The sequence below is a fragment of the Thunnus maccoyii genome, chromosome 18 (genome assembly GCF_910596095.1).
Source record: "Thunnus maccoyii chromosome 18, fThuMac1.1, whole genome shotgun sequence".
Lineage (NCBI taxonomy): Eukaryota > Metazoa > Chordata > Actinopteri > Scombriformes > Scombridae > Thunnus > Thunnus maccoyii.
Genome location: NC_056550.1, coordinates 19,230,570 through 19,243,107, shown reverse-complemented (window position 1 = coordinate 19,243,107; position 12,538 = coordinate 19,230,570). Strand labels below are relative to the sequence as shown.

The 12,538-nt window shown below is 42.2% G+C and overlaps 1 protein-coding gene across 1 annotated transcript in view; it reads right to left on the bottom strand.

The window, feature by feature from the left end:
* The window catches only part of pde4a (phosphodiesterase 4A, cAMP-specific), a 43,612-nt gene extending 34,596 nt beyond the window's left edge, over window positions 1-9,016 (bottom strand). Inside the window, exon 1 of the mRNA XM_042391892.1 lies at window positions 8,721-9,016. Coding sequence (XP_042247826.1) covers window positions 8,721-9,016 — 296 coding nt within the window. The remainder of the gene's footprint in view (window positions 1-8,720) is intronic.
* Window positions 9,017-12,538: the final 3,522 nt, after the last annotated feature.

The window sequence follows — 12,538 nt, the reverse complement described above, 5'->3', positions numbered from 1 at the left end:
GCTCACTTACAGAAGAAAAAGTAAATGAAGAGGGCTTATTTACAATTTCATTAATGATACTCCCTGTACTTTTCATATTATTTTAAAATATATTACATTTATGTTGATAATATTGTCTTTTTGGTTTTCTCTGCATATGATTAAGTTTATTTCTGTATTTGGAATAATTATGAAAAGACAGATTGGTTAGTCTTTATATACAGTAGTTTGTGTTTACTAGAGATTCATTTTCAGCTCTTTAGTCAACCAAGATTTACAAGCTTTAGGTCTGATGGCTCAATTTTCACATCAAAAGGATTCATTGAAAGCGCCAAAGAATTCATCACTAAAAAGATTATATGCCTTAGATAATCATAGATTACCTTAGATAAATATAGATTGTAATAATTTTTAGAGTTTTACAAAACTTTTCACATTGGACATCTTGAAATTTCTTGAGGAAGTATTTACGACAACTTGCTTAATCTTAATAGAATGGCAAGCAACAAAAATAGGAAGATGGTCTGATATATCGGTAGAGAGTACACCAGACACGCCATGTTTATTTGTACAGTTAGTTATAATATCAATGACTTACTGGATAAAGTGATTCTAGTGGCTTGTGATATAAGAGGATGGAAGTTAGGTTGCAGGAAATTAATATTGAGATCACCTGATATAAAAAAGAGTTTGCACTCCTTGACAATAGTGTTCAGAAGTTCATCAAGATTATCAACAAAAGAGTTAATATTACATCAACAATATTAACTAATATTGTCATTGGTCTATATACATAGCCAATGACAGCATGGCATGGAAAACAAGGTGCATCTATTAGCTCAGTAAAAATGGATTCAACATAACTATCTGTATTAGAATTACCAATTACTAAATTTTGTCTCAAAGTGTATCTAATAGAGTCTTTAACAAAGAGGGATACTCCACCGCCTGGTCTATCTTTCCTATGACTGAAAACATGATTGTAGCCGTTTACTGAGTAGAGAGACACTTTAGAATCATTTAACCAAGTTTCAGTAAAACCACAACAGAAAAATGTAAAGGTAGTGGGGCAAAACAGTCAATTATTGACTCTAAGTACTTTGGCATACTCCTAACATTCAGATGAAATAGTGTAAAGCAATTGAAGTTTTTTATATATTTTTTTCTAGACACACTGATTTTAAAATATTTGCAAGTATCTAACTTCTGATCAAAAACATTGAAATGATGATCAGGATCAGCACGACAGAAGGGTAACAGATTTAAGTAGATGGAAAATGCTGCAAGTTTTTATTCTCTCATAAGAATTTCCTCTTTATCTCAGTAATTTCATGACAGTTGTCCATGGCCTGTTGGATTGATCATCATATTTTCCGTTGTGATGTGCACGTTAGATCTCAATTAGTTTCAGGTCAAGTTCTGACTTGATCAGCCAGCAGTTGTTTAACTTTGGATTCTGTGACTTGCCATGATTCATTTTGCTCATTAAGTCCTCCATCGATGAGAGTTTTGTTCCTCCTTGACTGACTCTCCAGATATTTAGATTTAGCAGTGAGTTTGTCAATAGAGGGTTGCACAAGCAGAGATGATCTTAAAGTTGGCAGAGTTATCAAAAAGCTGTTGTTTAACTCATCCATGTCCTTCTGAGAATACTGCAGGTTATTTTTAATATCATGTACTTCTTTCAAAATGTTGTCATCCCTTAGGTAGGTAAACAAATATTTGGATGAATTATTTAGTTTTTTTCTTGTTGATCCATCAAGTCTTTGAAGAATAATTTCTGTTGGTCAAGTAGCTCATGTACCATAGATTGATTGATTGGGGCCCATGTTGAGAGATAAGATTCACAGAAAACTTTCAGATGAAACTGAAATGAAAAGATGAGACTTTGTACCTGCAGTGCTTGTTGCTGGTTGCTGGGTGATAGTGTGTGAGCAGGAGCTCAGCTTATTGCAGGGCTCAAAGCTGAAGTAAGCCGAAGCAAAAAAATCACCGTCTGCAGGTACCATCCACAACTTTTAACAGTATTGTTGAATATCCAAACAAAACACTGTGAAGATCAGGTGGAAAGTTAATGCAATCTTGATAAAACCAAGCATACAACTAATGCATGCTTCAGGTTATTGCAGGATTTAGGCAAGGCAAGGTCAGTTTGTTTATACAGCACATTTCAGCCACAAGGCAATTCAAGATGCTTAGAGCTGAAGTAGGCCGAAGCTGGGGGAGATCCACAAAAAAATCCCTGTTTGCGGGTACCATCCATAACTTTTAAAAGTATTGCTGAATATCTGAACAAAACGCTGTCAAGATCAAGTGGAAAGTTGATGCAATCTTGAAACTACCAAGCAAGCATTTAGCAAGCCTTTGTGCTGTTATTGTTTTGTTGGCGACACAATGTTATTTTGCTGTTGTTTGCAGCATTTTTCCAATCAAGCTCACACAAAAAACAGTGCAGCTGAGTCATACCGAGAAAGGGCAAAACAAAATAACTTCCTGCTATATTTTCTGTCTCAGGCTACTTTATATCTTATCACAAAATAATATACAGTATATATAGGCAGCATATGTGCATATGATTTATATTGTAAGCAGAATACAAACAAAAGTCTGAACTAAGCTTTGGTCAGATTTCCTGGGACTGGGCCATAGTGTACAGTAAGGAACTCTGAGACATACTGTAACTATTAAAGCCATCCATGCTGTGCTAGAACAAGAGGTGTGGAAGTGATACCTCAGATGAGACATTGGCATCAGCAGGCTGCACCTGGCAGTTGAACGAGCACACAGTCTTCATCTGTGTCTGTCCGTGCCGAGCATGGTCTCTTGGTGTGCCCCTTCATCTTTTTCAGCTCTGATTTGTAGCGAGTTTAGATTTGAACAAGACACTCTGCACATTCCCCTGATACGCCTCGATGTGGCGCTCCGCTCGACAGGTGTATGCTATTTGTTCTTTCTTCTGCACTGTGTGTGTGTGTGTGTGCTGTACTGACACACAGCTGACAGAGGGGTTTGTCAGTCTCAGTCATTCAAACAGATCTGCGTTAAGACAGCAGCCTAAAGCGCATTTCAGCTGGGTCATCCCCTCACTGTGTGCCACCGTATCAGAGACCGCCAGCTGTTGCTGAATTGGTGGTCTGTGTCAACTGCTGGGACGAAACACCGGCACAATATCCTTATTCACACGTCTAACTTGTCAGGAAATCTTACACAGACCGAGAATCATATTACTGTTTTCTCTCAAGCAGAGTTGTTTGCCTGAGAGGTGAACTACCACTTATTTTGAAATTGAATACCTGCGCATTTTGACATTTAAATTCTCCAGAGTCTCGCCAGTGAAGACCTTTTTCTTGGTTTGAAGTGGGTGACTTGATTACACTAAAAAGGTTTTTCCTTTTAGTGCCCATGGGCTTGAAGAATACATTACCATTAGTACTGCTAGTAAAAATCTTTATTTTTGTGCCAGAAGAACAATAAATCCAAGGCAAGTTAAATCTGAATTCACACAGGAGGATTTTTGGATAGATATGAGTGTTCTCATCTAACAGCATAATTATAAACAGTTTTTCCCTCAGATAGACTGCTCTTTGATGCACAGGTCTGTTTGAACTCTCTCCTTAATGGCAGCTGATTGCCAGATGTATGATGATGGTGGTTGTGTCTGCTGCGCCCTTGAGGTCCGGTCCGTGATTTTCAAGAAAACGGCTAGAATGTAAAGAATGAAAAACTACATCAATACCTTTTCAAGGAGAAGATTATAGGAGGAGATGAAGCACTGTACACTATCAGCGGTGGGCAGTTCACTTCCACCACTGGGGGACATGAAGGTTCGAGATTCAGATACGGCTCAGAGGGGGGAAGAGACTCTGCAAGCAGCTGATGATCTCAGTGGACAAGAGAGGGAGAGTGGGATGAAATGATGGATTTATGATATGGATGTTGTGTGCTTAATGCCTCTGTAAGCAAGAATGAGGCTATCAGAGAGAATCTACGAAGCCACAGGGAACCAGGCAGCCACACAATAGAGAGACAAAAGCAGAGAACAAAAATGAGAGATGGAATCAATACTCTCCATTTACACTGGAGTGACATGAAGCAGTGAGAGGATAGAGGATCACAAAGAGAGAAAACCAACAATCAAAGACAGTAATTTTTATGGCCAAAAGAGTGATTCAAATAGTATTATTAGATAAGAAGAGAGCGAAAAAAAAAGCCAGCATGAGGCTTATCATAATCACAATGGACATCTTGAGAGAGGTAGAGGGAACTGTTGCATTATAAACTGAGGCAGACAGCTTCAAGAGGGCAATTTAATGAATGTGAACATGATATGAAAAAGGAATAATGACTGGGTGTTATTACAAAAATGAAAGCGGACCAGCTGTACCAAACAGGGAAGTGTCTGTGGGGAACAGGTGGACTAGTTGTGCATCTTGGATTTTTTGGTGCTGTAGCTCATTTTGTTTCATCTTTCTGGGATACTTGCCCACCCGCACTTGTCAAAAACAAACAAACAAAATAAAAATGCCTAGTGTAAGAGTATTCAGGGTGTAATTAATTAAAATGCAAAGATGCCAATGTTGCCAGTCGATTCACAAAGCACTCTGACTGACTAAGTGGTTACCAGTAGCCTGAGTGTCTGAGGAGCTTGTGAGAGCCTGTGGCCTCATTCAGTAAGACAAAGTGACGGGCAGAGAACAAACACAATGAGGAACCTTGGACGAGAGTGAGCGTATACATCCCGTTCGGGCAAGCGACCTGTTTGGTGTCATTGCTGAAAGATCTCGGAGGGGTTTTACCTGAAGGTCTCCGGGATCTGCCTGAGCTAACCCACAGCGAGCATCGTTCCAGCACATGAACTGCCTCCAGATACTAATTAGTGCCGAGAGTAGCGAGAAAGCACAATGTATTCACAGAGGAGTGCAATCTGTAGCTTAAACAGATGGTTCTACTACACAAATGAGATAAGAGGTCTATTACTTAACGCTATTAAAACATGTTTGTTGGGATAATTCCTGAATAGTCTCTATATGAGGCTTTTTTGTTCCTAGAGTGTGTAGATGTAAACGTATGATCAACAACAAAATACAGCTGTTGTGGTAATTAACTGTAGCTGTACCTCATTATGAGCTAAATTATTATGGCAGCTGGCCAGTCAGGCAGGGAAAAGAGCTGCTACAGCTTACAAATCAGCCCCGGTTCCCAGCTGGGGGAAAAAAGGTGTAAAGAATGCATGAAGTGGTAGGTGAGAGAGGGAAGGAGGCTTTGCTTAAAACTGTTGCAGAGGACTGTACAGGAAACTGTCTCTGTACTGTGATTAAACTACCAGCAGACTTCAGTTTGCTCATAATTATTCACTTTCTCACCCTATAAACATACAAGTCATGATGCGTATCCAGTGGGATCTCTTACATTCTGACAAATTATACAGTCAAGCCCATGAAATGCCTGTAAGCTTTGCCTTTTTGGGAAAATGAAATCTATTCTACAAATGCACAAAACAAGTAACCATAGCAACAGAATTGCGGGAAGAGCCGTTTCCCGTTCGGTGTCATTCATTTTTCTTGTTGGAACTTCCCAGAGCATATTGGGCATGGGACCTGATGACTGATACGCTCATATTAGCATCTTCTGACAAAAGGACTGACAAGATGGTCGAACAAAAGACACCGGGGGTGGAAAGAGGAGGCAGACTAACACTCTTGGGGGGGGTGAGCTGATTGCCACTAAGACTGCCATTTTGTGAGATACATCATAGAGACAAAAATAGACAAATGAAAACAGTCATAGACAATGATTCTTCAAATAATTATGCAAAACAACACCCAGAATCCCTCTTGTATAATTTTCATCCCTAGACTGATGATTGTTGGCAGTGCTTCATTTTCAAAAGCAAGGGTTTCAATTACAGTAACATGGTACAAACTGTTTTTTTCTGAACCTCATCCGAAACAATTTCACCAGCAGTTCTCAGGGTGATTGATCTTTCTAACCTCCAGATGAGGTCTTGACCAACTCTTCAGTGATTGAACGGTCTGCTTCCTTGAGATGCTAAGGTCATCCACTGGGTCGATCGGTACCCAACCAATCAAGGACCAATTACTCTTTTCACTCTCCCACAATAGTCACTTCATTTTCCTTAACTGATAAATTTGATCTTGCAATATGTGTCTTTATAATGCAAAGACATGTTTGCCCACAGCTAAAAACATTGGCAGGAGGATGCTCAGCCCAAGTTTTTGCTTAAAACTGTTGGTTACTGATGTTTGTTTAGCATTGTGGTCCCAGAACAACTCCTAGTTGTTGCCTGTGTTTTGCCATATCTTAGAGTTTAGTGAAAAAATGTTTCCAGACATTGACTGCAAATAAATAGGATCCGTCAGATCAGTAGTGAGAGCAAATGTGCATGAGGCTGCCTTCTATAGGCTGGGCTCAACGCAAGTTAGCCTTAAGCTAAACACAGAGCTGCTGGATCCACATAGATGTTCATAAAGCCTGCTAAATCCAGCGAGAAGATGAGGCATCAAGTTCGAAGCATCCGTTATTCAGACATAAGCAAAGAGGCAGAATATACGGTCGCTCTAATGTGTGAAAAGAATGAAAGTAATATCAGCACAACGGAAATCCCTCTGGCCTCCCACTGATATGAAAACAGATAAAACAAGGCCTATTGCAATCCATATGGGCTACAGGTCAGACACTAACCTGTGCACGGCCCACTCATAAATACCTCCGCACACATACACACCCTGTGCACGCTGCATTTCACCACTACTCATGACACACAACATTCATCTACCAGCCTCTGTTCCTCCATGCGCCCTCCTTCCTGACCAGTGTGTAGCACAAACACCCACAGAGATCACACACATCACCTCATGGATGTGCTAAGGCGCACACTCACATGAACACACACACACACACACACACACAGAGTTGAAACCAGCTTGGTGCGCTCTCAGAACTGAGCTTGTTGGAATCGAATTATCTCTCTCCCTCTTTCTCTCTGTGCCCTCTCATGGTTTGCCGCCCACAGAAGGAGAAGGGCAGGCAGAGTCAGTCCCAATGCGCTAAAGATTGGACTGCCTCAGAGCGTGTCCTGGGGACTAAAATACAAATCAGCCCTTCCTCCAGTCAGCTGGAATTGGCCCTTCTCCCAGGGGCCTGCCGGGAAGGCCGTCTGTGGCATTTAAAGAAACATGAAAAAGAGAAAACAAATAATAACAGGCAAAGAAAAAAAAAAGCAGGACCCCGACAGTCCCCTCTAGACCCACCACACTCTCAGGGACATGTTATTAGGTCTAATAATCACCCTGTTTAATGTGTTGCTGTCCTCAGTGGCTGGGAGAGGGTGAGGGGGATAATAAGGGAATGTGAGTCAGAAACAGTCCAATATGTATACTAACTCCTTCATTTGAACAAGAACATCTGGGGATATTAGGTCATGCAAAGGACAAAGTGGAGGAGGGAGCAACCTGGAAAAACCAGTATTTATGGCCTTGACTATCTCTTAGAAAGACAGTGATACCTCCTCTTGCAAAAAAAACATAAATTAGTCACCAACCAACCAAACTCCTGTCCATGCTGAGCAGCTGTAAATTCTTGTGCTGTGCAGAAAAGCAGCTGCTTACCGATAAAGAAAGAACAACCAGATGCTGCAGTACAGAGGATAAATGAAGAAATTGTTGTGTAAGGACAAAGTAATCGTATCAAAATTGTATCGTTCCATGACTCATTTAATGAAATGCCTTTAATCTAATCTGCTTGATTAATGTGCATCGTGTAATTTGATTTAAATGCTGGTAGAGTTGTTAGCTGGTGGAGTTTAAGTATCATATAATTCTGCTACATTTGTCTCCAGTGTCGGTCAGTGTCCTCTCCTTAATGCGGTGGATTTTTACTGTCATATCTGATCAGAGAGCAACCGTGTTGTGCCAATTAGACGCTGTCTGGAGGCATCTATGTGACAGTCCTGTGGCACCTGTCCAGCCAGACAACACTTTATAACTTTGTGGTATATATTTACACCTGAAGGCAGATTCTCTTCTCAACCTCCCCTCACACCTCACCTCAGAGGTGTCAGAGGTGTCAGAGGTGTCAGAGGTCAGGATCGTGACAAAACTGCACCTCATGGAGTCAGAGACTTGCTAAAAGACACCTCAGAAGGGTGAATCCTTGTAAAACAGCTGGCTCTAAATTTTTGGTCATTTACGCACTGGGCCACACACCCTCTGCAAACAGGCTGATAAAGGCCTGGACTGGAGTGCGCATGGTAGCAATATCTCAGTCCTACACGCATGAACGCACCCACTAGACCTTTGGTGCCATTAAGATGACAGCTCCTTCTGTCAACTACACGTAACATGTGGACTCTCCTAAAAATGTTACTGGTATTTACAGATGCTGCTCCTGCGTTCTGAGTGGGCGGACTGGTTTGCGCTTCAAACCCATCTGACACAGTCTATCCAAAGACGCATAACGCATCAGCACCGAAAACCCACGCGTCCCGCCTCCCGATATAAAGGCTTCATATCAGTTAACCCTTAAGGCACACTGCGTTATTACGCACTCATTAAAATGCCCCCCAACCCCCCCTCCCACCGCGCACACACACAAACGCACACACACACACACACACACACGCACACACACCACCCCCCATCCCCCTCCCCTCCAGTTTACGCATATGCCTTGTGGGCTGTCATGGGCTATTATTGGGATGGTTGCGCCCCTCTCTCGCCTACCGTTTATTCCCGACACAATTTCCGATGGATGTGTTTGTGGTCCCGTGGAAGGAGGATGGCCAGGACATTCGAGACTTTTTCAGTCCCGGTCGGTCGCTCGTATCCACGGCGTCGGAGCGCTCCATGTGCCGGTGGTGATGCCGGTCAGTGTCTGAGTACCCCCGGTGTTTGATTTTTATCGGGGTCCGGGGTTGTCTCCAAAGATGCTGCGGAGGTTTCAGAGTCGCCTGTCCTTCCCGGGGAACCGGGAGTGACAGGGACAGGCTCTTCTTCGAGCATGGTGGTGGTTCCATCATAGTGCAAAAAAAAAAAAAAAAAAAAAAAAAGATGTAGGTAGAGATCCCTTTTCAACTTATTGTTTAAATAATATGGCTGTATTCGTTTATTTCAAGCACAAAACAAATCGTTTCATGTCCCTCTCTGCCACTTGATTTCCTAGCGTACAAATCAAAGTGACCAAGTCCAGCACAGCCCAGATCTGAAGCTTGTTTTCTGAATAACATCAAAAACTGTCACAGTGATGATCTGACAAGTCATCCAAAAATCATTAATCTCATTGTTTTCACTCACGATCAGTTTTAATTTAGCTAATAATCTCCGTCCTGCCGTGATCCTCACCAGTCCTGGGTTTTGGTGATGAGACACCGGTCCTGCTGCTTCTCCTGAAGTTTGACGCCTCGTCGCCCATGGCGCACAACCGGATGACTGTATTTATTTTAGAGATTTTATTGCTGTTTTATCAGCCACTTATTGCAGAGACACCCAGATCGCCGGCGATCTGGCTTCTGTGCGTGTGGTGTGCTATTATTGCTGCCCGTGTATCTCTCAGCGGAGCTGAAATTTCCAAGCAATTTCCATAAAAGTACTCAATCTATCACGGTTCATGTAGAGCTACGGAATCCCTGTGCGCTCACACGCCGCAGAAGTCTCCAGTAATTCCTCCATGGAGATGCTTGATCCAATAATTTCAGGAAAGATGTCAAATTGGACTCAACAAATCATGATGATCTGAGGAAAGGTTGGACATGTCCAAAAAATCACATGCGATGCTTTGTTCTTTGCTGTCCAGACTCTCTTCTTCAGGTTTTGTTTGGTCAGAATGCATCATAAAAGGCGACAGACTGATAATTGTGGAGGTTCAGTGATCCTGTTCAGTGTGGGCCATTATTTTCCCATCCTCATATTTGCTGGAGTTCGACGACAAATATTTGCTTCACCACAAAACGCTCTCTCTCTCTCTCTCTCTCTCTCTCTCTCTCTCTCTCTCTCTCTCTCTCTCTCTCTCTCTCTCCCTCTCTCTCTCCTGGCAAGTCCAGTCTGTCTTTATGGTGGTTGGTTGGTTGTTCTCCTGTTGGTGATTTGTCAGCACTGGAGGGTTTTGAACCTTCTATGTGCTCATCCGTTATGTTTTGCCCCGTGCCTGCATTCGCTGCGCATTTCCTTGACAGAGAACAAATATAACAAATTGTTCAAATGATGTCAGCTGGGAAAACAGGCTTACAAGATCAGGCACGCCATCTAAAACGCCACTGTTTGTAGCTGAAAATTGTCACTTTGACTCACCCTGTCCAAGCTCTAGTTCATAAGTCAGCCCCCTGGAGTGACAACAGTCCTCCTCGTAGTGTTCCTGCACCCAGTGCAGTATTTTTAAATGCAGTATTTTTAGATGATGAACAAAAGTGAAACATCCTGTTGCTCTGGGAGCTGTTCATGGCACTCACATTGTTGGTTAAAAGGTTTGATTCCCACACCTCAATCTCCCAAACGTAGCTAATGGTAGGCCTACTGTGTAGCACTTAAAATGAAAGCACCAAGTGACATTTGTCACAATGTGCTGATTTCTGTCGGTCATGTGATCGCTGTTTGCTTCAGTACTTTGTGTTCTGTGGTGTAATCTAAATTACTATTTCAATTTTGGTTGAGTAGGAATGGAAGGAATGTGTTATTTCAGCCAAATCACACTACCCATCTTCTTCCACTTTTTTAACTGATTTAAAAAAAAATTTAAATTACTGCCAGCCATCAGGGCAGCCTTTGATCTGTGTTTACATAATGAGGTATTTTAAAAAGTCATTTTGTTGTGACTTGAAATGTACACATCAACATCAAGTAAATTTGGGTAGACATGATCCTCACTGTGAGTCACATCTCAGGCTGTGATGGAATATTTATATATAATTAAGTCTCAAGATCTGCAAGTTGATTGCTATACCACTTTGACATAAATGGAAATGTAGTAAATGCACAACAAACATAGACCAACATGACCTTTTGATTGCTTATAAAGTGTACAGTTCACTTGCACTTTCCAACAATGCAATGCAAATCTTTTCTTTTCTTTTTTGGATGTTACTTTGACAGTTTTTAGCCACGACTGAACTGTGATCGCTCAGTCGGAGCTGTCTTCGTATTATTTTAATCAAGCTTGTTATAAATTATAAGTGTCAAACACTTGTGTCGATCTATAATCAGGATGCAGCTGCAGTCTAGACAGTGTTTAGTTCAGTGACATTATCTCTGCTGTTTGTCACCCTTTTGTCCTCGTTGCACCGGAGTGCAGCTGACTAGGTTGCGATGATTATGAGAGTGTGAAATAGAATCAGTGTCTGCAATATTATGAGCATTGAATCAGAGTGGTGGTAAACAGAGCCGAGCAAAGCAATGCGCTTGTACGGTATTTGTCTCCTGCCCTGGCTAATAAAAGTTCTGGGAGGACCTCTGAGTCAAGATGCTGCTGCTGAGCGCCGAGAAGATGTGCCACTAAGAAAAGATGCCTACCAGACATTTCTGATTGGTGGCACAGCCCACCAGGAAGCACCATGCTGGCTGGACTTATTACAGATCCTCGGCCTCAGCTGACCTGAAAGAGATATCCTGAGAAGAGCTGGAGGAGGCTGTTGGGAAACGAGGCACCTGGGCTGCTCTGCTTGTTGCCATTGGTGACCCTGACACAGAAAAGATGCTAAAGAATAGACAGAATGATGTTTGGATGCACTGTAAACTTCTGAAAGTTGCTGCTGCTGCTGCTCTTCTTTCCCTGCCAACACTCTGAATGCTCTCGAGAGTGACGCTCTGAATAATATGAACAGTGGTACTGACGGTTTTAAATTGTTGAACTGAACATTTTGGTGCCAATGTGTCCTCTGATGCTTAGAAACAAATTTATGGGCGCATACATTTTGGGCCATGCATGAAAAACACATGACACCAAACCAGAAAGGTGTCAAAGTACATAAACAGAAAATGTAAAAACATCATGAATTGCAGACTGTAGTAACTTTCAATCCACTGTAAGGTGCTGGGGAGAATCTTGGTGGAGGTCCGCTACATTCCCGCCCACTGGCTCCATCCAACGCTGACTGGCTGAACTACAGCTGACAGGCAGCTCCAACCTCGAGCCTCACACCTCAGGCGAGTCGAGCTTTATTAGCCGGAGCCCACGAGAGCTGCCATCCTCCGTGTGTAGTGTGGCGTCGCAGGAGAAAAGCAGTGATGGGAAAGCAGTGGTGCCACTAAGAATTACCAAAAAATCCACTTTTTCCTTGGGGTTCACTGAAAACAATCCCCTCATTTCTCCGCAGTAGCGGTGCCTCCTCTCTGATAGATTGAAACAGAATGGAGGCACGTGACCAGAAAGAAATGGAGAGCATATCAGGAGATCTCCTATAAACACTTTGTTTTCTATCTCCTCAAAACATTCCCTATACTCTGATAGCATCTTTATTATGTAAACCCTCACATATCTTAAGAATTTGTGGAGAAACAAGTGCACAACCAAAAACAGACACTTGGCCCAAACGACTAAACCAACTATTCTG